The sequence below is a fragment of the Zalophus californianus genome, chromosome 2 (assembly GCF_009762305.2).
Source record: "Zalophus californianus isolate mZalCal1 chromosome 2, mZalCal1.pri.v2, whole genome shotgun sequence".
Classification (NCBI taxonomy): Eukaryota; Metazoa; Chordata; class Mammalia; order Carnivora; family Otariidae; genus Zalophus; species Zalophus californianus.
The window spans coordinates 125,883,483-125,909,608 of NC_045596.1; the positions used below are offsets into that span (position 1 = coordinate 125,883,483).

At 35.2% G+C, this 26,126-nt stretch overlaps 2 protein-coding genes across 4 annotated transcripts in view; both read right to left on the reverse strand.

Moving 5' to 3' along the window:
• Positions 1-26,126, reverse strand: part of LRBA (LPS responsive beige-like anchor protein) — a 737,558-nt gene that overhangs the window by 121,650 nt on the left and 589,782 nt on the right. For all 3 annotated transcript variants that reach the window (XM_027597848.2, XM_027597846.2, XM_027597847.2), the window contains one exon: positions 18,102-18,254. In XM_027597848.2, the coding sequence (XP_027453649.2) occupies positions 18,102-18,254 (153 nt within the window). The remainder of the gene's footprint in view (positions 1-18,101; positions 18,255-26,126) is intronic.
• Positions 15,667-16,562, reverse strand: LOC118356703 (vacuolar protein sorting-associated protein 28 homolog). The gene has a single exon (XM_035726011.1). It carries the CDS (start codon positions 16,500-16,502, stop codon positions 15,837-15,839), a length of 666 nt encoding a protein of 221 aa, XP_035581904.1. The 5' UTR covers positions 16,503-16,562; the 3' UTR covers positions 15,667-15,836.

Consider the following 26,126-nt stretch of genomic DNA (forward strand, 5'->3'; position numbering starts at 1 on the left):
ACAAAAAATTATAAAGGCTAATGATATATATTTTAGCATCTTCTCTAGGAAAGAAAAAAAAGGGAGAAAGAGGAAAATAAGGGAACATAAGATGTTCACCAGAGAATTTTTCTCCCTAGGCATTTCTTTGGTTGGATAGAAATATGTGAGCTGTTGAAAGGAATAATCCTAAGTAAGATGAGACTAACAAAGTAAAATGGAAAAAAGATCTCATTGAGAAAGAAAAAAAAATCACAAATTTACTATACAGCGAGCGTGACCCAAGGGAAATGCCATATAACACTCTCACAGAAAAATGTTGAACCCAGAAGAAAATAAGCCAACTGAAAACGGTACATTTGATGAGCCCATAAAAAAAAAAAGTAGTAGATGCTGCTATACAAGCAGCAGTCTGTACTTTTACTCTCAATGTTTCTACTATGCTGTATAGGAAAATAATTAGGCTTTTATTGGAAAATAACTCTTGTGATTGATACAAAACATAGCTTAGAGGTAAAACTCTTTGGTATTTTTGAATAATTGAATATATTTCTTAAGTAATAGAGAAAAATAACAATTCAAAGACACTGATGATGGTAGAAATCTTATACATAATCATTTAGAGTAATTTTCCAGTATCACTTCTGAAAATCACAATATACGCTACCAAATATAAATATATCCCAAGAAATTAGGACGTAGAATCTTAAATTCCAAAGGAAGCATGTCTGCAAAATTCTTCCTACTTATCTTTAATAATTTTTTTATATTTTCTTTACGACATGCTTTGTAATTGCTATTCATATATTTTGTGCATTAATCATGTATACTTAGCCAGAAACCATCTTTATTAAACTACCTATATTTGATTGCAATACCATTATGCTTATCCTTCAGGTACTATTTTGTGTCACTTACTTCATGAGCCTCACTGCTGAATACGATTTCACACACCAATGGATTCATACTCAGATATGAAACAGAGAAGTTAAAGACTAAATTACTCTCTCCTGTGATGTGGCAGAAACTACTAACTAATGATGGCATATTCTAGGCAGACACTAAACTGAGCAGAGCTGGCCCTCAAGGAAAAGACTAAGTTCTACTGTTGTCCTAAAGTGTTTTGGTTCTCCCTGATATCTTCTGAAGACTCATCCACTTTTTGTTCATTCTTTCAGCAAACATGCCCACGGGACCCACTATGGGCCAGAAATTGTGAATAGGCTTGTGGATGCAAATTAAAATAGGAGACATTTTCAAGTGGTTCAACAATTTGAAGTATAAAAACCATTAACATGACAGGATATATATATATATATATATATATATATATATATATATATAAAAGAACACACAAGAGGAGTATCTAAGGCAGACTGGGTGTGGTTAGTGGTGGGGGAGTGTTGGAAAGCAGATGGAAGTATAATTAACAACTCCCAGGGAATCCTGGAAAATACGCACAAATTAGTTAGGTAGAAGATAGGAGAAGAGGGGCAGAAAGCAGAGAAGGGGAAAGGTAAGTATGTGTGTGTATCCGTTGGGGTAGCCATGTGGACTATTTGCAGGCAAAGGAAGGAACTCATAAAATGTGAGAGCATATACAACTTTTAGAGAAGTTTTAGTTGCTCAGTTTAACTAGATTATATTCTGTAAGAGTTGAAGTTGGGAAAGTAGGCAGACCGATTGTGAAGGACCTTCTACGTTATACAAGGTTGGGAAGACCTTATGTATGTTATAAAGTCAGAAAGGCTATAAGTAACCACTAAGGTATTTTAAAAGCAGCATTTGTGAGAGCCTCCAATTTAGGGAGTATCCAGTTCATAAAAATCTAGATATGGTGTGAAGAAAAAGTTGTTTTATATGATTTCTTATGGTACCAAATACAAGGTTCTCAAGATGAGTCAGAAACATACTCCTGGATGCAAATGAAATTTCTTCAAGGAATCTGGATCACAACTTATGCCATTTTACTTTTAGGAGGGATTTGAATCAGAATCCATTATATATAAGTCTCTGGTATAGTTATTCAGCTTAATTTTAAAAAGTATATTGTAAAAAGATTATTTCAAATAATGTTTTAGAAAAGACAAGTCAATATGAGGACAGAGCAAGTAGGCAACCATCTGCAAGTCAAGGAAAGAAGCCTCAGAAGAAACCCAAACCTGCCAGATTTCTTGATCTTGGACTTCTAAGTTCCAGACCCATGCAAAAATTAATTTCTATTGTTTAAGCCACCCAATCTGTGGTATTTTGTTATAGCAGCCATAGCAAAATAATACACATTTTAAATATGAAAAAAAGAGGTTAAGTATTATGGGTTATGTTTTCCCCAAAAAGATGTTGGAGTCCTAACCCCGATACCTCAGAACGTGACCTTAGAGGGTCTTTAGAGAGGTGATGAGGTTAAAATGAAGTCATTAGGTGGGCCCTAACCCAATGACTTATTTAAAGGGGAAGATCTGGATACAGAAATGGACATGCATGCACACAGGGGGAATTCCATATGAAGATAGGAGTTCTGCTGCAAGACAAGGAACCACCAAAAACTGAGAGACCTGGAACAGATCCTGCCCTACCACCTTCACAAGAAGCAAGACACTGTGGACACCTTGATCTCAGAATGCTAGCTTCCAGAACTGTGAGACAAGAAATTTCTGTTGTTTAAGGCAGCCAGTTTGTGGTACTTTGTCACAACAGCCCCAGGAAACCAACAACAGGGTTATAGGCAACTAGAAGTAGTAACTTACCCTATAGTGGATCCTGCACTGTAGGGTAAAAATTCTATAGAGAACATTATAAAGTCAACTAACAAAACTGACATATGGAAAGTAAAGTACTACATTAATTTAAATTTATGAAATGGTGTTACTGTGGTCATATAAAATATCCCTATTGTTGGAGAGACATGCTAAAGTATTTGGGGGTAAAGGACCATGAAGTATGTCACTTACTCTCAAATGATTAGTACACACGCTACTTTTATTTATAAAATATATAATAATATATATGTGTATATATATATATTCATATACAGTTGACCCTTGAACAACATGGGTTTGAACTGTATGGGTCCAGTTTTATACAATTTTTTTTCCAATAACTATATGAACTTACAGGATCGATACTGTACAGTATTATAAATGTATTTTCCTTATAATTGTCTTAATAACATTTTATCTCTACCTTACTTTATTATAAGGGTACACTATACAACATGAACAACATACAAAATATGTGGTGATTACTGATGATACTGGTAAGGTTTCTGTTCAATAGTAGGCTATTCGGGGAGTCAGAGTTTCTGGGAAGTCAAAGTTATATGTGGATTTTCGACTGTGTGCGGGGAGTCAGCACCCTTAACCACCCACTGTCAAGGGTCAGCTGTGTGTGTATATCTATATATCTACCTATGTCTATATCTGTGTGTGTATTACATGTGTATATACACACAGGGAGTGAGAAGAGAACAGAAGAGAAGGAAGGGAGAAAGATCAGATAAAAAAAGGGAGGAGGGTAAAGTGTTACTAACAGTTAAACTAGGCAAAGAGCATATAAATGTTCTATTTGCTATTTTTATCCTTCCAAGTTTTTGTTAAGTTTAAAATGATTCTTAGGGCACCTGGGTGGCTCAGGGAGTTAAGCATCTGACTCTTGATTTTGGCTCAGGTCACGATCTCAGGGTCGTAAGATCAAACCCTTCATCAGGCTACAGCCACTCAGCGCAGAGTCTACCTGAAATTCTCTCTCTCTCTCTCTTTCTCCCTCTGCCCTCCCCCTATTCTCTCTTTCTAAATACATAAATAAAATCTTTAAAAAATAAAAAAATGATTTTCAAATAAAATGTAGAAAAAAATTTTAATGTTCAAGTAGGACATAAATATGTACATAAAAAATGAGAAAAAAAGAAAAATATGTAGGAAGAAAGAGAAAATAAAATAAAATAAAATCCAGGAACTGATTTAAGCTAAAGAAATTCTAACATGCCCCAGAAACATATGAGATGTACATTTCTATGTAAAATACAAACACTATGACATTCAACTTAATATATTATTTAATATTATAATAATTAGCAAACTAAATTTGCCTTTGCTTAAAAATAAGAAACCAGAATATCTACCTTTTATAAAAAGTATCCTAACACTTATTTGAAACATCTGTTAATATAGAGAAAACCAGCCCACCTTTTCATCTTTATACAATACGCCCACAACCATTCATTATTTCCGAGATTGCAGGTACTCTGATATCCAACCTAAAGTTTATTTTCGAATGATAGTTCTAAAATACAGAGTGAAAAGAATCAGCCAGACCAAAGAAAATAATCATGCTGGAAAAGCATGAAACAATCCTCTTCTTTCTTTTTTTTTGGTAAAAGGTCACCTTCTAGCTATCATGACCAAGGAAAATTGCTGGTTTATACATTTTAGCCGGAAAAAAAATTTGTTGGATATATACCACTTATTGGCAAATCAAACAGACATAAATACCACAGGAAGCAGTCATTTATTGGGTATCACTGTGCAGAGAGTTCCATGAGAGCATTCATAAACAGAAGAAAACCCAGAGCAAACATAATGCTTCTCAGGTACACTGCAACTGTGGGTGACATGGCTCAGGGCCAGAAACAAAGGCAGTGAGGAACTGAAGGCAACTTCTTCCCGGCCCTGCAGAGCACCGCGAGAAGCAATGGTGGTCGTAAGAGAAATTGGCTGAGGAAGGATTCTTCTGTGAATTCAACTTCTAGTCTCACATTGTGAGCCCATTATTCTCACTTTTCTTCTCCAGCCATTATCATTAGTCCCTGGCAGAAATGAGAATTTCTAGCTGTACCTGGCAGCATGTTACTGTGATAATTTACACAAGGATCAAATTCTGTATAAAATTTACCTCCTCTTCCTCCTCCTCCTCCCTTCTAACCTCTAAAAGAACTTAAATTGCTCTGGACAAGCACCAAGTTACTAAAGATGAGGTACTGTTCATTATTTTTCCCCTGAAGTCAACACATTAAGGTACTTCAAGAACTTAAATAAATTAAATTGTTCACATATTTATTCATCAAGTATTTGTTCCATACTTATTCTGTACTACCCTAGTGGTTCAGTTGTCAGAAAAGGACATATAAACTCCCTTCCTAACCTCAAAACAGTGGGGAAAAGATGAACTTGAAAATAAATGGTATGTGCTAATCATATAAATAAAGATAAACTTAGATCTGTTTTTCATAACAGAAACCAAGGATCAGACACCTAAATGTGAAAAAGTGAAGAAGTGCTGGAATAAAGCATTAGTGAATTTCTATGTAACCTGAGAGTGAGAAAAACTGTATTGGAGATGAGAGGTATCAGTCTAACATGGCCATTGCTTAATTTGTTTCATGTCCCAATTGTTGATGGATATTTTGGCTATTAACTTGTACTAAACAAATATGCGAGTGATAACATATAAAGCAAAATTATTTGTCATGAGACAAATGAGAAAGTTAACTATCAAGGTAATTACCATATTTCTTCTTTTTGGCTAGCAGTTCCTCTCTCAGCCAAAACTTTACAGGAATCCCAATATAAGCAAAACAAAACAGCATATGGGTAAATGTGCATTATTTATTTACTGTACCTCCAGGGGATTCTGATGCAGGTTGTTTTCCATGCAGCATATTTTAAAATACACTACTGTCATTGATACAGTTTATATCTGTAACCAGGATTTTACATATAAGAATAGAAGGTCCACTAGGCAAGGACCTATGAGTCATGCATGGATAAAATCAGATTAAGAATGAATTATAGAAAGGCTTTAGGGTAAGATGTAGAGGTTTTTATAAAAGATTTCAAGGAAGGTAAGAGTTATGAGAAGAGCTGTTTGCAAGTTTTAATTTTGCTTTTTGAGGGGGTGGTGGTAAGAAGAGTAAGGTTATGAATTTTAAGATATAGTTTGGTTAGAAAAAGAGTAGGCTCACATTGCAATGAATAGGAAGAGCATGTGGCAGGCATTGTGGTAAGAAAAGAATGACATAATCTATTAGATAGAAGCTATTCAAGAAGTGAGAAGCTACCACCACTATTGTAGGTTCTTAAGTCAGGAAGAAAAAGAAGTCTGCCTTCTCCCTCACACTTCCAGCTATCACTGAGGTTGAAGTCTGCAGGGATGAGTAATCACTATCAGACACAATCCTTTTCAGAATTATTTAGATGGGATATACATGGGGAGGAATTTTTAAAATTATTCCTATAAAATTTAAAATGCTTTTTGTTACATTAATATTTTAATGAAATATTAAATAATAATGTCAGCAGAAAGTTACTGAAAGTTATATACTCCAGAATAAACACAGATGTGGATGCTTTTCCACATGAATGTAGTATACCTTAGATATGGTATCATTTCACTTTATTTTCCTTGTACATAGCACAATAATATGTCACTAAACAAAATGTAGTTTATGTTTCATTTATCCAGAATTCAGATTTCAGGTCTTCAGAGAATCTAGAACATAGCAAAACTCAAAGCAAATGAAGGCCATGAGGAAAACAAGCACAAAGCTTATGAACTTTAAAGGTGGGAGTCACTGGGTCACCCCTCAGACTTTTAACTTGCATAAAATGTATGCATAAAATAATATAATAGCTCAAAGATGGAAACCCTGAGAGAGAAAAGTGATAGGAAGTGACAGTTGACACAAGAAAGAACTCTGAAATGCTGACAGAAAAGCTACAAGAAAGCAGAGAAATGTGGGTCGTTTTGGCTGAGGAACAAAAAGCTCTATATATCTCTAACTTTTCAGGACATCACAAAAATATCTGAATATTTAATCATGAGTATTCCAGAAAAGAGTACTTAAGTTCAGAGTTTTCTGCTTAAGAGGTAGGAAATGTGTAATCCATTTCATAAAAAGGTTTTTTTCAACAGAAACAGTGAAAAACATTGCTGTTTGAAAGCATACACTTCAATTCTCTTTGAAATTTTTCTATATGGGAATTATTCCATTCCTACATGTTGTTGAGTATCTGAGGCACTTTTTCCATTTTGGAATGTTTCTATTAAGGGAAGATTAGTAAATAAAATTAATAGGCATTTTTTAACCTTTCTTAACTTCTTTAGAAGACATAGATTGCATAAAGAATAGTTTTAACACTGTTCAGTGGGTTTATAACATATACAGATGTAATATATATGGCAATAGCACAAGGTAGGGGGGAAGGAACAGAGCTGGATTTGAACAAAGTCACTATACCCTACAGAAATTAAGCTAGTATTACTATGAAGTAGCTAGACAAATTAAGATGTATATTGTCCCTAGAGCAACGACTACAAAAACAACTATAAGAAATAGTAAAAAAAAAAAAAAAAAGGAAAAAAGAAAAAAATTAAAATGGTAGACTAAAAATGATCTATTCAATATAAAAGAAAATTATAAAGGTAGGAAGAGAGAAACAAAAAGACCCAAGACTAAAGAACATAATTAGTAAAATGGCAGACATGAATCCAAACACATCAATCATGGCTTTAAAAGGCAAAGATTATTAGACTGGATAAATAACATGATCCACCTATCTGCTAACTACGAACCTTAGAAAAAATAAAATAAGGCATATTATGAACAACTTTATAGCAATCAGATTAAATAGATAAGCTCCTAGAAACATACAAATTACTGAAACTGATTAAAAAAATAGAAAATCTGAATAAACCTGTAACAAGTAAAAAAACTGTATTGGTAATTTAAAATCCTCACCCAATGAAAAGCCCATGTCCAGACAGCTTCAGTGGTGAACCCCACCAAATATCTTCAAAATGTCTTTCAGAAAATAGTGGAAGAGGAATACTTAACCATATCTCATTTTGTAAGACCAATATTATCTTGGTATTAAAGTCAGAAAAAGAGATCACATAGAAGAAAACTATATGCCAATATTCCTCATGAACACAGATGCAAAAATCCTCAAAAGTAGTAATTTCTCAACAAAATATTAACAACAACAAAATACCATATATATCAAAAGGATTTATACCATCCCAAATGTGATGTATTCAAGGAATGCAAGGTTGGTTTAACATCCAAAAACAATCAATGTGCTGTTTCATTCTTCACTTTGTTTCTTGTTTGGAAAACTTTTCCCTATTCCAAGATCACAAAGAAATTCTCCTGTATTATCTTCTAAAAGTTTAGAGTCTTCCTTCGTATTTAAAGCTTTAACATACTTTAATTTTTGTGGTATAAGGTAAGGTTCTGATCTCATTTTTTTCCATATTGGTATTATTATGGGTTGAACTGTATTCCCCCAAATGCATATGTTGAAATCTTAACTTCTCTGTAACTCAAAATATGACATTATGTGGATATAGGATCATTGTTTATATAATTATTTATGTTAACATGAGGTCATACTGTGGTAGGGTAGGTCCCTAACCCAATATGACTGGTATCCTGATAAAAGTGGGAAATTTGGACACAAAGACAGACACACATAGAGGGAGAATGCTGTGAAGAAACACAGGGAGAAGATGGCTACGTACAAGACAACAAGAGGCCTGGAACAGATTCTTCCCTCGCAGCCCTCACAAGGAACCAACCCTGCTAAACTCTGATTTCAGACTTCTAGCCTCCGGAACTGCAAATCAATACATTTCTATTGTTTAAGCCACCCAGTCTGTGGTACTTTTGAAAGTAAGAAACTAATACAGTAACTCTCTCAACAGCATAAACTCAAAAGTCCTTCTCTTCTCCAAAGATGTTCAACATAATAGATGTCCTGGTCTGTTTCTGGATTCTGTGTTCACGTCAGTTAGTCTATTTCTCCTAATCTCCTCTAATTACTATAGCTTTATAATAATTACTGATATATAATAAAGCAAGTCCCCCAAACCTGTTCTTGTTCTCAGAGAAGGTCTTGGCTATTTTTGGTCCCTTTGCCCTTTGTAATCTGTTTGTCATATTTCAACAAACAAAACCTGTTGGGCCTTGAATTGGTTTTTATATTGAATTTATAAATAAGTTTGGGAGAATTAATAACCTAACAAAACATGGTACACCTTTTTTCCTACTTGGATGTCCTTTTCAAACTAGAAGTTCCAAAGTAAATTACGTATCAGGAGCAAAAGCAAAATGAACAAATATTTTAGGGTTTTGTTTTTTTTTTCAAACTTTACACATAGCTGCTCCCATTTCCCAGAGCTTTGGATCTGACCACTGCAGGGGATGGGGAAGGGGTGGGAGGGATACGTCCACAGTTGAGAATGATTACCAACTACAACCATAATGGCTACTTACATTTTTAGCCATGTCATTATTAATGTGGAAAATGACAAAGAAACTGGAAAAGGAACAATATAAGAAAAGTGTGTTAGCTCCTGGTATTTCTATAGAAAAATACTGCCTGGTCAGCCCTCTTAAGAAAGATTTTTAAATGCCATTTTCTCAAAAATGGAAGCAAGGATGTGAATAAAGGTAAAAAAAAAAATAAAAAGTGCAATCCCTTTCAAATCTCAAACCTTTCAACCTTACAGTTTTACAAACACTGCAATGTGGAACATAATATGTCATTGTATAATCAAATTGCTATATCATTGCAAACTCAGTCATCGCAAGCTGTAGGTCTTGCTATATGTATATGTAGCACTTTTTCATTAAGGACATAAGATCTGTAGTCTCAACTATGCTGTCATCACTTGAGATTTGTAAATTTTCCAAATTCAAAGGAAAAAGTTATAAACAACTGACCTAGTTCCTTCGGAGATATAAGATCTATGAAGGTTTAAGTTGAATAAATTTAAATTTTAGCACCAGGAAAAAAACAAGGTTGGTAGACAAGTGAAATCTGAAAATTTTATTTTTTTCTCAGACAATAATATAAAAAGGTGTCATTTTAAGTTGTCCAAATATCATCTAGAAAGGAGACAAAATACTCATTTTATTTTTCTTTGCCTTCTAAAAGAAGTGACTACTCATGTCTGAAATAGTAGAGAAGACAAAAGCTACAGAAGATAAACAAAAGCAAATGTGATTCTCAGCAGGGATGTCCACTATCACCACTGCTATTCAACATAGTAGTAGAAGTCCTAGCCTCAGCAATCAGACAACAAAAAGAAATAAAAGGCATCTGAATCAGCAAAGAAGAAGTCAAATTCTCACTCTTTGCAGATGATATGATACTTTATGTGGAAAACCCAAAAGACTCCACCCCAAAACTGCTAGAACTCATACAGGAATTCAGTAAAGTGGCAGGATATAAAATCAATGCACAGAAATCAGTTGCATTTCTATACATCAACAACAAGACAGAAGAAAGAGAAATTAAGGAGCTGATCCCATTTACAATTGCACCCAAAACCAGAAGATACCTAGGAATAAATCTAACCAAAGAGGCAAAGGATCTATACTCAGAAAACCATATACTACTCATGAAAGGAACTGAGGAAAACACAAAGAAACGGAAAAACATTTCATGCTCATGGATTGGAAGAACAAATATTGTAAAAATGTCTACGCTACCTAGAGCAATCTACACATTTAATGCAATCCCTATCAAAATACCACCAACTTTTTTCAAAGAAATGGAAGAATAATCCTAAAATTTGTATGGAACCAGAAAAGACCCCGAATAGTCAGAGGAATGTGGAAAAAGAAAAGCAAAGCTGGTGGCATCACAATTCCGGACTTCAAGGTCTATTACAAAGCTGTCATCATCAAGACAGTGGTACTGGCACAAAAACAAACATATAGATCAATGGAACAGAAGAGAAAGCCCAGAAATGGACCCTCAACTCTATGGTTAACTAATCTTTGATAAAGCAGGAAAGAATGTCCATTGGAAAAAACACAGTCTCTTCAACAAATGGTGTTGGGAAAATTGGACAGCCACACACAGAAGAATGAAATGGGACCATTTCCTTACACCACACACAAAAATTGACTCAAATGGATGAAAGACCTAAACGTAAGACAGGAATCCATCAGAATCCTTGAGGAGAACAAAGCAACCTCTTCAACCTCAGCTGCAGTAACTTCTTCCCAGAAACATCGCCAAGGGCAAAAATGAACTATTGGGACTTCATCAAGATAAAAAGCTTTTGCACAGCAAAGGAAACAGTCAACAAAACCAAAAGACAACCAACAGAATGGGAGAAGATATTTGCAAACGACATATTGGATAAAGGGCTAGTATCCAAAATCTATAAAGAACTTACCAAATTCAACACCCAAAGAACAAAGAATCCAATCAAGAGATGGGTAGAAGACACGGACAGACATTTCTGAAAAGAAGACATCCAAATGGCCAACAGACACATGAAAAAGTGCTCATCATTACTCGGCATCAGGGAAATCCAAATCAAAACCTCAACAAGATGCCACCTCACACCAGTCAGAATGGCTAAAATTAACGAGTCAGGAAACGACAGATGTTGGCTGGGATGTAGAGAAAGGGGAACCCTCCTACACTGTGGGAGGGAATGCAAGTTGGTGTAGCCACTCTGGAAAACAGTGTGGAGATTCTTCAAAAAGTTGAAAATAGAGCTACCCTATGACCCAGCAATTGCATTACTGGGTATTTACCCCAAAGATAGAAATATAGTGATCCGAAGGGGCATGTGCACCCCAATGTTTAGAGCAGCAATGTCCACAATAGCCAAACTATGGAAAAAGCCTAGATGTCCATCAACAGATGAATGGATAAAGAAGATGTGGTGTGTATCTATATACAATGGAATATTATGCAGCCATCAAAAAAGGAAATCTTGCCATTTGCAACAATGTAGATGGAACTAGAGGGTATTATGCTAAGCAAGATAAGTCAATCAGAGAAAGACAATTATCATATGATCTCACTGATATGAGGAATTTGAGAAACAAGACAGAGGATCAGAGGAGAACGGAGGGAAAAATGAAACAAGACGAAACCACAGAGGGAGACAAACCATAAGAGATTCTTAATCTCAGGAAACAAACTGAGGGTTACTGGAGTGGTGGGGGGTGGGAGGGATGGGGTGGCTGGGTGATAGACATTGGGGAGGGTATGTGCTATGGTGAGCACTGTGAATTGTGTAAGACTGACGAATCAGACCTGTACCCCTGAAACAAATAATACATTATATGTTAAAAATATATATATAAATTAAGAAAAAAGAAAGTGAAAAGGCAATCCACAAACTGGGAAATAATATTCACAATGCATATGCCTGATAAAGGATTTTTATTTAGAATATTTAAAAATTCTACAATTGAACAATATAAAGAAAAACCATCTAATAGCAAAAAAAGCAAATGTGATTCTAACTGGTAACCTCAGGACAATCCACCAAGAGGAGCCTTCCTTATTAGATTCATGCCACCTCTCAGCCTTAAGAAGCCTTCTACTTCAAAAACCTAAGTCATCAAAAATGAAAAACCTCTAAAGAGTATAGATATTGTTTGTCTTGTTCACTGAGTCTAACACTGCTGGTACATAGATAGGTCCTCAGTAAATGCCTTTAAATAAATGAATTGCTTTTATTATAATTTGAATAAATTATATATCCTTCAGCTAAACTAAATGTTCCATTTCCACTTTTATAAATATACCTATCATTACTGTTCAGAGTATGGGTTTCTATGTCTCTTATTTCAACTTAAAACTCGAGGGTTCTAAGAGGCAATATAATGTAGGTCCAAAACATCAACATTATATCGTAAAAGATAATTGATGAGCAGTCTGAACTCATACAGTGTTATACTATTTTAAAGTATGAAAGCCTGTTTCTCATTTATATTTCTGAAGCAGTATTTGGAATAAAAAAAACCTTTTTACTGGTTCAGGTAATATTAAGTAACACAGACCAATCTCTGGGAGGTAGTTAAGACTTCTTTGGTTTTACCCTGATTCCAACTGCTCAGAACAAAGAAAATATAATTTATTTACCTGAAAGACTAATCAGAGCTAGGTGGGTTTTCCTTCTAAAATACATAAGATATTGTCTTCTGTACATAAATCCTGCCCTTTAGCCAATCTGCCAATTGGCAATCAACTTGAAAATAAGATCTTCATTACTTGTAGAAAGCTCTGAGGATTAATATGGTTAGGCAAGATAGTACTTACGGTCCTCTAACAAAAATAGAAAATGTGGCATTACTGGTCAACCATCAAAATCATGCTCCTAAAAATATCCTATCCACTTGAATTAATATTTGGGCAACCAAATACATAAAAAAGACGTGCTGGGTATCTTAAAATGAGTATGTCAGTTAATTAATTCTGTGATCCCCTGCTACCAGCGGAGTACTGTACAATCTGTTATTATTCACTGTCCTATAGATCATCTGTTCTTGGTGCTGGTTTGTTCCAGGAAGAGAGACAGCTGCAACACTATATCCCTGTTCAACCTGAGGACCATCTGACTTTAATTGTAACACACAGCTTGATGTGGCTCTGGCTAGGAGAAGCCAAAGTATCGTCTGTAATAATCTGGAAAAGCAGAAACCTGCCAACAGAGGGCTGAAAACAGGGACTTGTGCTGTCTGGCTGCCTGACGGGCTGCAGGAAATATGATTAATGAGTAAGGTATAATGATATCAGGAACCCGATTAGCACCACAAAAAGGTCACAGATCAAAGTAGTATGCATTTCATGAGCTACAATCATTGCATAAAATCTGTGGACTTGAAGAGGTAAACCAAAAGGAGGAGGAGGATGAAACCCTTATGTGATAACATGCTAACAAATACATAAAATACCATACTAATAATTTAATCACTTACAGAAAGTGGAGAGGAAGTTATAAAATTAATCAATACAGACTGTACTGTAGGAACGCTTTGTTCATCACAGGTGTATACTAATATTTTTGAAAGTGTATGAGTTATTGAATTCTTTCATAAAGACACATGTAAGTAAAATCAAGTATTTTTCCTAATTACAAATTTCAAAGATCAGAGATGTAAATATTTGACTCTAAACTATGTTTGCATTTAATTTGCAATGGCATTTTTATACAGTTCTGTTAAGAATGTAAGCTTATTCAGAGCCTAAACTACGAAGATAACATAAAACTCACAGGAAGAGGAATCACCGGCACAAATGTTTAATAAAGTTAATGGTTAGCTATAATAAATGTGCGGTTAGTATTGTGAAATACTATTTTGTGTATAATTTCATGGTCAGGCAAAACTGAAATCTGATTGAAAACAATGGGGTAAGTTGCTACCTTCTTTTCCATGGTGCCCTTGGGAGACCCATCCCAAATTGATGTGCTCTTCTGAGGTAAAGGTAGTAAGAGTAGAGATGGGAAGTACTATCAGGAGAGGAGCTTACCTCAATTTACACAATTAAATTTCCTTAACTGTCAAAATATTATTGAAAAGCTTTTAATATAACTTCTTCAGATGTCTGTTTGCCTTCTACTCTTTTAAAGCAAATTAAATTCTCTAACAAACCTCCTTGTACTCTTAATAGTACTAAATATGGTAATAATTAATAGAGAGCTGGTTCCCTTGAGAGTTAAAATTTGAAATATTTAAGAAAGCGTTCCAATAATAAAATGATCAGAACATGATTCAATTTTTTCTTAAAAATATATTCCTGAAGAATGAGGATGATTATTTATACCTTTCAAATACTACATAAGTGTTATATCTACCTAATAGTGAAACCATTTTTTAGAAATGGTGATTCATTTGGGATGCAGAAGAAACCATTAAAAAATGAAAAGACAAGACTAGGAGAAAATTATTTGCAAAACATATGTTGGATAAAGAACTTTTACAAACAATATATAAAGATCACTTACAATTAAATAATAAGAAAAACAACCCAATTAAAAAATAGGCAAAAGATACGAATAGTTTACCAAAGAACATATATGAGTAGAAAATAAGACTGTGAAAAGGTAGTCAGCATCATTTGTCATTAGGGAAATACAAATTAAAATTGCAATGAGATACCTACTAGGGCAGCAAAAATAAATAATATTCACAATATCAAGTCTTGGCAACTTCTTATATGACCCAGCAATTAAACTCCTAGGAATCTATCCAAGAGAAATGAAAACAGATGTTCACCCTAAGACATATGTAAATATTTATAGTAGCCTCAAACTGGGAATCCCAAATGTCCATGAACCGGTAAATAAACAAAAATATGTTATATCTAGACAATGGAATATTATGCAGCAATACAATATGATATGTTGTGATACATATGTAACAACATGGGTTAATCTCAAAAATATCATGCTAAGTGAAAGAAGCCAGGCACATAAAGACTACATCCTGCATGATACCGTTTATATAAAATCTCTTAAAAAGGCAAAACTATAGAGACAGAATCAGTGGTTGCCTGGGACAAAAAGTCCCAGAGCAGAACCTGACTGCAAACAAGTACAAGGAAACTTCCTGGAGTGATATGTGCTCTCAAGCTGGATTGTGGTGATGATTACACAACTGTATAAATTTATTAAAACTCAAAGAATTGTATACTTTTAAAGGTGAATTTTATGGTACATATATTATACCTCATACTTTAAAAGAGTAATCACTGAAAGAAAAAAATTATGGAATAACTGTACCTTCTATTGATATTCATGAATCCCTGGGTGGGGAGTGTAGAATCACACGACCATAGACAACTGTCACATTTAAAGTTTGACATCTCCTTCCGTATCTGTCAGAGCTAATCTTTGTCTTACACCCTCATTTTTTTTTTTTTTTTTTTGGGGGTCAGAAAGTGTCTTTATTCCAGGGAGGGCAGGGAGGAGGCTCCAGGGCTGAGACACCATGGACAGACACACATGCAGACCATCCGGGGGTCAGGCATGCAGCGCACCTGCAGCCCTGTACTGGGCCCACCTGAGAGCCCTCCTCCCCAGACCCCCGGGACAGGGAGGCCTCAGGCATGCAGGAAGCGGTTGAAGGCGTTGTAGGCCGACTCCAGGTCAAAGAGCATCTGGCGCACCTGGGAGTCATCCAGCTCATCAGAGGCCGACATGCCGCTCAGGGTCTGCAGCCACTGGCTGACGGTCTGGCGGCCCTCGAAGTCAGGGGGCAGGTGGCTCATGCGGTGCATCGTCTCCATCAGCTCCCGCAGGTCAGGCTGGATCTCATCCATGGCACGGATCTCCAGGCGCAGTTTGTCCATCACTGTGATGAAGAGCGAGACAACATCGGCAATGCAGCGGTTCAGGTTGCCCTTGTCATCCTTAATGGTGATAGGTCGGTCCTCCTTGATCCTCTCCATGGCGAGTGGGCAGTCCAGACGGAACTTGCGGCAGAATTCATCAATGGAGCTGATTTCTGCGCCCTGAACCTGCCGGAAGGCGGCTTTGTACTGGACCAGGAGCCGGGAACAGGCTGCAGTGTACTCGTTGGGGGTGACGCAGTCCTTGATGTACGCCTTCTCCAGAGCCTGCATTGTCTTCACAACTGCAAACAGCTCCGCCATGTTGTCATACTTCTCCCGCTCCCGGGCGTTCTTGTACAGTTTCACTTCCTCATAGAGCTCGGGCTTGTTTCCAGGTGCTCCCATGCCCGGAGTGGCTGGGATCCCGTGAAACATCCTGCAGGCTCAGGTGGCCACAGCAAAGACCGGCGATTCCACTCGGTCGCGAAAACCAGCGTCCCCCGGCGGCATGTCACAAGCCGGACGCGGACACGAAGAGCGGGTTTCTCGACGATGCCCACGTTTGGCCGTGTAGATGCCGCTCGGGCTGCTACCAGGCCCCAGCGGGCAAGGAGGCGCCCCGAACGCGGCACACCCCGGGGACCCGGCCCGCGCGGGGCCCGGGCGCCAGCGAGTACCCCCCCATGAGGAATGCATGGGACGCCCGCGGACCGCACCCGGCGTCGCCTCTCCCCGTTGGGCTCGGCCGGCCCTTTCTCGGCACCCCCGCCCCACCCCCACCGGCCCGGGGTACCTGGGCGGGCTCTTACACCCTCATTTTAACTGTAATCTTCCAAAATGCATGGGGTAAAAGTAAAATGAAACATGTACCTGAGGACTGCAATAGAATAATGTTTGGTACTAACTCCCAAGTGCCAACTGTAAGCCAAAGAATATTCTAGGTATTTTATGTACATAATTAAAATTTTATATTCATAATCTCCAGACTACATATGAGGAAACCAAGGCTCAGAAAGGTTAAACTGCCTCGAGTCCCATAATTAGCAAATTGATTTATCCAGGATTGGGAAAACTGGTCTAACTTCAAAGCCTATGTTCATTCCACCCTGCATTGCTTCCAGTATACATAAAATGTGAAATTTCAGTAATAAAGGGATTGCAGTTAGGATCTGGAAGACAGGATCAAAATATAAATGTTGGTATAAAAGGTAAGAAATGTCACTTAGATATATAAAATGCAAGAATTTTCCTTAAGTGTAGATTAAAACACAACAGAATTTAGATTTCACTTTTTTTTTAAAGTAATCTCGACACCCAACATGGGGCTTGAACTCACAACCCCAAGATGAAGAGTTGCACGCTCTACCGACTGAGCCAGGCAGGCGCCCCTAGATTTCACTTTTAATATGGAGTATGACAGAGATATTACTTTTAAAAACTGAGAAAAAAAGCTCCTAGATCCCAAACTTTTATGAAACTTAAAGGTAAAATGGAAAAGACGTATTACTTTTTCATAAAATAATACAAGAATGCACATAAGAGAGGACTTTAAAGAGTTCACTAGGGAGGAGTGTGAAGAACACAGTGATTACTGTGCTTTTAAGTTTTCATGCTCTAAATATTATATGAAGATTTCCTTGAAAAGATACAAGGTTTAACTTGAGAATCTTGTTTCTATTATCAAAATGTGCAATGATCTTCTAACCTGGAGCAGAGAATTATGTTTTTTTTCCTGGTACAAGAAACTCATGTTGCATAAAGCATGTAATTCCAGTTTCACTTAATTCTGAATTATCATGTGCATATGAAAGTAACCTAAATTCTGCATAAAAGAATAAAAGAAACCGTTACACTTTTCAAGTCAATAAAATTTAATAAAATATATATGGAAATTTACGAACTATTATGTCACTTTCAGTTATCGCTACCAACTATAGTTTTGTCCAGAAGACCAAGGGTTAATGATTATACCAACACATGAAAGATACTTTGAAAAAGGCTCATGACAGACAGAGTAGATGATTACTATCTTACCAATCTGTTTATGCGAACAAATTCTTCTGAGGTTTTGGCCCAAGGAGGAAGTTCAACATCAGACACTACTGTCCCATCATCCATCACTCCAAGATTATAATTATTGAAGTTGACAAACATCTCAGGGAGATAATAAAATTCCGGGATCAACTCCTATATAAAAATAAAAGACAATGTCATATTATATACTGTAGAATACTGACTAGATATTCATAAAAGGGCATGGTTATTTCCTATTGTGCAGAATTAGGACAAAATAAACATAGGGAATTTTTTTCTCTCCCTATCATAGCTCTAATACTAAGTCACTATTAAGGGAGACAGATCCCATCCAACCAAATTTGAATAACACCTTATTGGTTGGTTATATGCTTCCTTTCAGGACAATTCTCATAATCTCAAAACTTTTAAATACCAACATTTGAGTATTATTTGAGGTTGGACAAAATATAAACAGAGATTTACATGCTGTAATAGTAACAGCTTAAACTAAGTTTTTTATGAGGTATGCGAATTTTTGCCAGAAAAAAACCAAAACCTTTATAAGTATTAAAATACCACTGCACTGGTCCCTTCATCAACCAGGAAAATATTCATTACATTTAGCCATGGTTTAACAATATATTTTGCTCAGATTTCAAAAACACTCAAGTTTAGTTGTAATATACTACCTTTGATAAAAGATCAAAATTTACAAGTACTCTAGAAAATGACCTGCAATAATTAACTTGGTAAATTAAATATATGACTTTGCTAAGAACATTTAAAAACACACTTCAATATGATATTTTATAAGCAGAAAAATGCAGCTAGTTAGGTTTTTGTGTACAATAAACCTCATGTATAACTATTTCAGAGGTCCTGTAGATCAAACTTGAAATCCAGTCTTGACATGGGTCAGTGACTCAGTAGTCTTTCAGATACCCCCTCAGGGCCAGCTATGGCAGGCCTGGCTTTCCAAACAGTTGAGTAAAACAGGGAGGTCATCAGATTTTGGACAAGGTCAGTATGAACTCTCCAGAGCAAAGAAAAAAGATCCAGCAGGAATTAAGCTATTATCACCTCCGACATCCATGTGAAATGTTGCTTGACTTTGAATTGTACATCCTTTGTTTACAATCACAATAATTAACTAAGCAGGGTAGAAATGAGTTTGTCCTCCAAATGCCTGACAATCACCTGATCATTAGACTTGAAAAACATTTAAATTGAACATATTTTTTTTAAAAGGAAGAACCCTCTTAAAAGTTTAACCATAAATAAGACAGTGATCACACAAAAATATTAAGATTTTCATTTCCAAAAATGATGCATACAGGTCTTAACTGTAAAAGGCGAACGACATATGTGTGTTATTTTATGTAACAAAAAGTTATATTCGATATATTTGAACTAACATTTATTGAGATGAGTCAGGTACAAAATAAACTCTTAATAAACCTTATCACATTTAATTTTAAGAAATTTACAAGGTATCACCTCCATTTTAAAAATGGGCTAAGGCTCAAAGAAGTTAAGTAATTTGCCTGAGGTTATGCAGTTAATTTATGATAAATTTGGAGCTTAGATTAAGATTTATCTAACTCTAAAGCCTGTGTCCTTCATCACCAAATAAGCATGAGTTCTACTTATATAGTATACATAATACTAAACATTTTAAATACAAGTTTTTAACATATATTCTAAGTAATTTTTTAAAAAGGTAAACTTTTCACTCTTTCATAGTAACTGGCTCTCCTTAAAGATAAATAATGTATATATATATTTATTGTATGATATAATTAATCAAACAGAATTTTATAGTATCCTATAATTATTATTTACCCAAATATGAAGATAAGTTACTTTATAACTATTGTTAATTTGAAGTATGCATTCAATAAATTGCAACTTTGAGAAATTTTACCAAAATTATTATATAATTATTATAATATTATTATTTTCACTCCATATTACTTGTGCTAACAAAGAAGATTGTTACTTTTCCCAAATATTATTCTATAATAAGAGGGAGGACCACACCTTGTATATTAAAAATGTGATATTTCATAACAATTTTCATACAAATGAAGTCTTCAAACCTTCCTATGTATAGCACTGAAATTCTTAAAATTTTGTGTATTTGTCTCTATCGTCTACATGTGTCGTTTTACTCAGGTTGCTAAACAAACTGACAAAAACATATTTGTTCAAAACAGAAACGCTCTTCCTCATTCTTGTATAAGTTCTAAATTCAACGAACAGAAATATAGTTTGTTCCTGGCACACTGGATGAATTTAAATGACTTTGTTGCTTTAATATTGACACCTTACCCTAAAGATAAATTCACTTAATTTAACTAAATGGAGCAAAAAATACACATAAAACAAAAAAATTTTGATGAAAAATATAAAGAAAGCAATTTTAAACTTTTATTTATTTTTTTAAAATATTTATTTATTTATTTATTTATTTATTTATTTATTTATTTATTTATTTGACAGAGACACAGTGAGAGAGGGAACACAAGCAGGGGTAGCGGGAGAGGGAGAAGCAGGATCCCCGTGGAGCAGGGAGCCCAATGCGGGGCTCAATCCCAGGACCCTGGATCATGACCTGAGCCGAAGGCAGAGGCTTAACTGACTGAGCCACCCAGGCGCCCCACAATTTTAAACTTTTGAAGTCTTTAGTGCACTATATTAAACTTTCAGATATCATGCTGGGAGGAAAGGAGTAAATCATCAATTTCCATTTAATTACCATCATTTTGTGAATTCCTTCTAAAAATAGATATCCTGTAAATCTTGTACAATGGACATTATAAAAATATTTCAAACTTTAAAAATTTATTAATTAAAAATAAAGTTTAATATTTCAATTATTTACTGATACCAACTTACTCTCTATTTTTACCTCTTACCCATACCCCTCCAATTTCAAGAGTAGTCAGTTCCAGAACATTTGCAATGTCTAGAGTGGAAGCCTCTTGAAGACATCTTTTTCTGTCTTTTGTCAAAGTCTAAGCAAACAGAGGAGATTATGTAAGGTGTCCAGGAAGCAGTATCAAAAGTTAGTATTTTTAAGGATAGAAGCTAAAGAAGAAAGAGATTGTTCCTAAGATTAGGGAAACAAATTTCTCAGAATCTATATGTAATAAGCTTTCTTTGGGCCTGAGGGGAAGAGGAGAGGGTGAAGAGGTGAGGACTGTCCTAGGGGACAGCAAATGGTGATCAGGGTCATGGCTTGCCCATACAGTACCTATGTATGAATTAGAAAAAGGCAACCCTTCTGGGCTAACATAGCCAAAGGGAACTCAGTTTGGTAAGTGTACTGCATGCTGGATTTCAGCTCCTTTTCCTTCCTTCAGTCAAGTGCCAGTACATACAATCTGCCCAACTGCCCAACATGGTAGTCTCATGACAGTGTATTTAGGGAAACTAATGCCCCTTGGCACCAGGGCCTTTAAAATCAGCAAATATTTCTTAACCCAAGCCTTGCTGCCTACTTCCAAAAGGCTATGTGTCTTCAACAATGAGGATATGCCCAATGAACAAGATGGACTGAAGATGTGAGGGCCAATTTTCTGAGGATCACAGACTGGAAAAGGAGGTCCCTGCTCTACTCTCTAATGACTGTGAATGAATTTCCTACTAGCCTGATATGAAAAAGATTTGGATTCAAATTGGGATATTTCTTATACACTGGAGGTGATAATTATGAATTTATACTCCAATAATAAAAAGACACCAATGCATTTAGTGATAATTACCTAAGGAGACAAAACGGTAGGAAGAATGCAGTATGAGCAGTAACACAAACACAATGTGCTAATTTTATTAATAAAACTTTCTAATGTATAGAATTGTTGAATCATTATATTGTACACCTGAAACTAATAACACTGGATGTTAATTATACTTGAATTAAAAAAAATACAAGTTGGGGCTCCTGGGTGGTTTAGGCGGTTAAGTGTCTGCCTTTGGCTCAGGTTATGATCTCTGGGTTCTGGGATCAAGCCCCACATCGGGCATTGTGCTCGGCAGGGAGTCTGCTTCTCCCTCTCCCTCCACCTGCCTGCCTACTTGTGATCTCTCTCTCTCTCTCTCTGTCAAATAAATAAATAAAATCTTAAAAAAAAATACAAGTTAAAATATTTTTAAAAATTTAAAAATAAAAGAATAAGTTCCTCTTCTTTTATTATTTTATTAAGCCTTAGGTAGGCTTATGAAGGGTAACAGAACACGTCATTTTCACAAACAAGTATTTATTTAGGTTTTATTCTTTGCAGAAAACTGTGTTAAGATCTGGGATATAGAGACATGAGTGTCTAAACTGCTAAGAGTGAAAGAATATATTTATTAGGACGTAATTGGCAGTAGGAACAAACAGCAGTCTAGGAATTCAAAAAAGAAAATGACTAAAAGTTGGGGTGGAAAGAGAAAGCTTTGGGAAAAAGAGCATAATACACTGTATTTCCCTAACATAACACTCATCAAACTGTACGTAATAGTCTGTTTGCTTGTATCTCCCTTTAAGTTGAAGGTTCCATAAAACTGAGGACTTTACCTATCCTGTTCACCACTAAACCTCCAAAACCAAGGCTCAGAGTGTAACACATATTAGGTATTCAGTAAAAATCTGTTGAATGAATGACTGAAAAATGGCATTTAAAATAAGAAACCAGAGAAGAAAGACGAGAATAGTCCCGACAGGGGAATATAGAGACTGAAATGTGCATATCACTTGCTTCTAATGATCAATGAAGAACGATTTAATTGGTTTAGAGAGGACTATATACATGCAGTGGGAAATAAAGTTGAAGATGTAAGTAGAATCAAAGTGTGGAAAGCCCTGAATGTCAGGCTGTGAAGTTCAGCTTTTTTTTCATAAGAAAAAAAATTTTCCCATCAGGAAATTTTAAAAATGAACATGAATTTATTTATTTAAAAGATTTACTGGATGCCTGGGTGGCTCAGTCAGTTAAGTGTCTGCCTCAGCTCAGGTCATGATCTCAGGATCCTGGGATGGAGCCCTGCATCAGGCTCCCTGCTCAGTGGGGAGTCTGCTTCTGCCTCTGCCTTTCCCCCTGCTTGTGTTCTCTCTCTCAAATAAATAAATAAAATCTTTAAAAAAAATAAAAGATTATTTATTTGAGAGAGAGCGAGAGCAAGAGAGTGTAGGGGTTAGGAGGAGGGGCAGAGGGAGAGGGAGAATCTCAAGTAGACTCACTGCTGAGCGCAGAGCCCTAAGCTGCAGGAGGCTCAATCTCATGACCCTGAGATCATGACCAGGGCAGAAATCAACAGTTGAACGCTTAACTGCCTGAGCTACCCAAATGCCCTCCAAAAAATGAACATGAATTTAAAGTAAGATAAATGTTCCTAACAAATTAACAGTGAAGAGAAAGATTACTAAGAACTTACACTAGGTATCAAAAACATCATCAAATAAGCACGATTAGATTGAGTAAAGAAGTGAGCATATACACTTAAGACATATTACAACTTCATTATAAGAAAATCTGCATAAATAAATCTGTTGATGAGAGTTGAATACCCTCTTATTATAAAACAAATATACTGAACTCAACTGAGATACAAACAACATTTGACAAAAAAAGTATATATAATGCCTAAATTTTACTACGGATATAGTGACATTCAAGTATATACTTGCAGAATTCCAACTTAATCCTAAAAGTATCTTCCTAAAAGAACCATGCCTTAATATCCAAAAGTTAAGTTCAAAATTATCTCTTTTGACAGATGATATTTAGTAACATAGTCAAAAATTATGTCTAATACTTCTGATGTACATTTACAATGTGAAGAATGTTTTATATTCATCAGAACAGTCAACTCTGGATAAAAAACATATGCTCAGAAATTCTTTGTAACACCAGTAGAAAATGATAAGTAAACAACACTGACAGAAGACAGAGATATTTGTAATTCACATTTTCTTCTGACTTGCTGACAATAATTTTAATCTCTTTCATTTAATTAGATAGATGGGTCTTAGAGGCAGGTAACATGGTCAAAATGTAGTGTATCATCTCCTAAAATAAAAATCTGAAAGGTTCAACCAGAGGTTATACCATAGTTCAGGATAAGCCCATTGCTTTGATCACAAATCCTAAGGCTTTCATGGCATAATGACAAGGATTGGTTGTGACCACACATATGCTTTAGTTTTCTTTATTAAGATATGATCCCCACTGATATGGCCTCTGCAGTGAGGTTGTATGATTCTCCTAATAGACACCAATTCTATCCATTCAAATAAAACCATGACTTCAGTAATACCTGGGTAACCCCAGAAAATACTAATTTATGAACCCAAAGAAACAAGAAAATCAATACTAAAAATAAAACAAAAGATGCTACTTTAGAACTAGAGTTAAATTTTTATTCTATTCTTACTAAATTATAGAATCCTGACAACGCAAATGTAAGCATAATAGCAAGGTAACTAATTTAATGTATACTACTTTGGGGACACTGAAAGTAAAAAAGATATGAAAACAAAATTTTGTCTTTTCACTACTTGGAAGATGATATATTTTATGAAGGGAGAAAAAACCAAATAAGCTTTATTAATGAATAAAAGAGTTAACAAACAACACATTATGAAAAAAATAATGAACATGTTCCGATACATTTTGACATTCAAATATTTATTTTGTTAGCCCCAAAATGAGAAAAACCTTTTTAAAAAACCGATTAGAGTTGAATCGTAGCTATAAGTAACTTCAAATGGACTGCATATAGGAAAGTTTTCAAATTGATGTTTAAATTTAGTTTCTCTTTATTTGGTAGATAAAATGCCATTTTTTCCTTTAATAAAAGAAACAATAGCAATTTTTAAAATTAGAGAAGGAAAAATAATCTATAATCCTTCTAGACAGATCCAATAAATATCATGTGGTTTTAGATATTATAAAATTATCATTTCAAATGCATTTAAACAAAGAAAAATCATGAATCTTACAAACCAATAAATAATAGATAATCTGTATCAATCTAATACAGTAGAGAGAATAATTGGGTTTGAGTTTTGTCTACTCAACTTACTGGTCACATGCCCTTAATTTAATTTTTCTGACCCTTATTCACCCGCATTGTCATTTTGAAACACAGGGTTGTTGTGAGGCTCAGAATACAAAATTCTATAGGCATATATGATATTATTATTACCATTATTGTTATTAATGTGACCCCTGACAAAAATCCAAAATTACAGACTCCACTTGACTGATACTGAAAGCAAACAGGTCATTCATGGAATTATGTCCATTCATAAAAATATTTAACATAATTCTAAGGGCATTTAAAAAAATATCCTTGTAAAAATAAAATGTCTACAAAAATATTTGAGACTTAATAAATTCCCACTAAATCAATATCACATTTAAAACATATATATTTATTTTTTATTAACAATGACAGTACAGCTTAACATGCCTCACTTTATGATGAAGACCCTGAATATTTTATAGTTCTCTCCCGCTTTTAACACGTTCTGCACTTCTATATTTGGACTGGACATCTTCACTGAGCTATTTGCTGTTCCAGCCCCTATCTTAAAGGAAATTGTAATTTGGGAAGAGATAATGGACATTAATAGTACAAACAACAGGCAAGGTGTAACTGCCATAAATAAAATGCCCACCTTAAACCCTTTCTGGAACAAGCTGTAAAATATATACATACAGACATACATATTGCTATGAGTGTGGGGGAGAATGGTTAATATCAGTGTCTGTGAACATATTAATGAACAGTCCACATTTTTAATTAAACAAAAATATCATAAGATCACCGGTCAAAAAACATATCACTGCTGATGTGTGTACATTTTTATAATTCAGGAATGCTGGAACATTTTCTAAGTGCCTTAAAAAATTTTTTTTCTTGCCTGGTATTTAAGTAGCATAAGAAAAATATTCAATGTTTCAAGTAATTTTTATCAAAGAACAAAATAATGGTTCATTGTGGACAAAGAGTACGAGGTTAAATGTTAAAAAAAATAGTACACACCTACAA

Coding starts and splice junctions, on each gene's coding strand:
- LOC118356703 (XM_035726011.1), bottom strand. CDS start 16,502: ATGTTTCACGGGATCCCAGCCACTCCGGGCATGGGAGCACCTGGAAAC.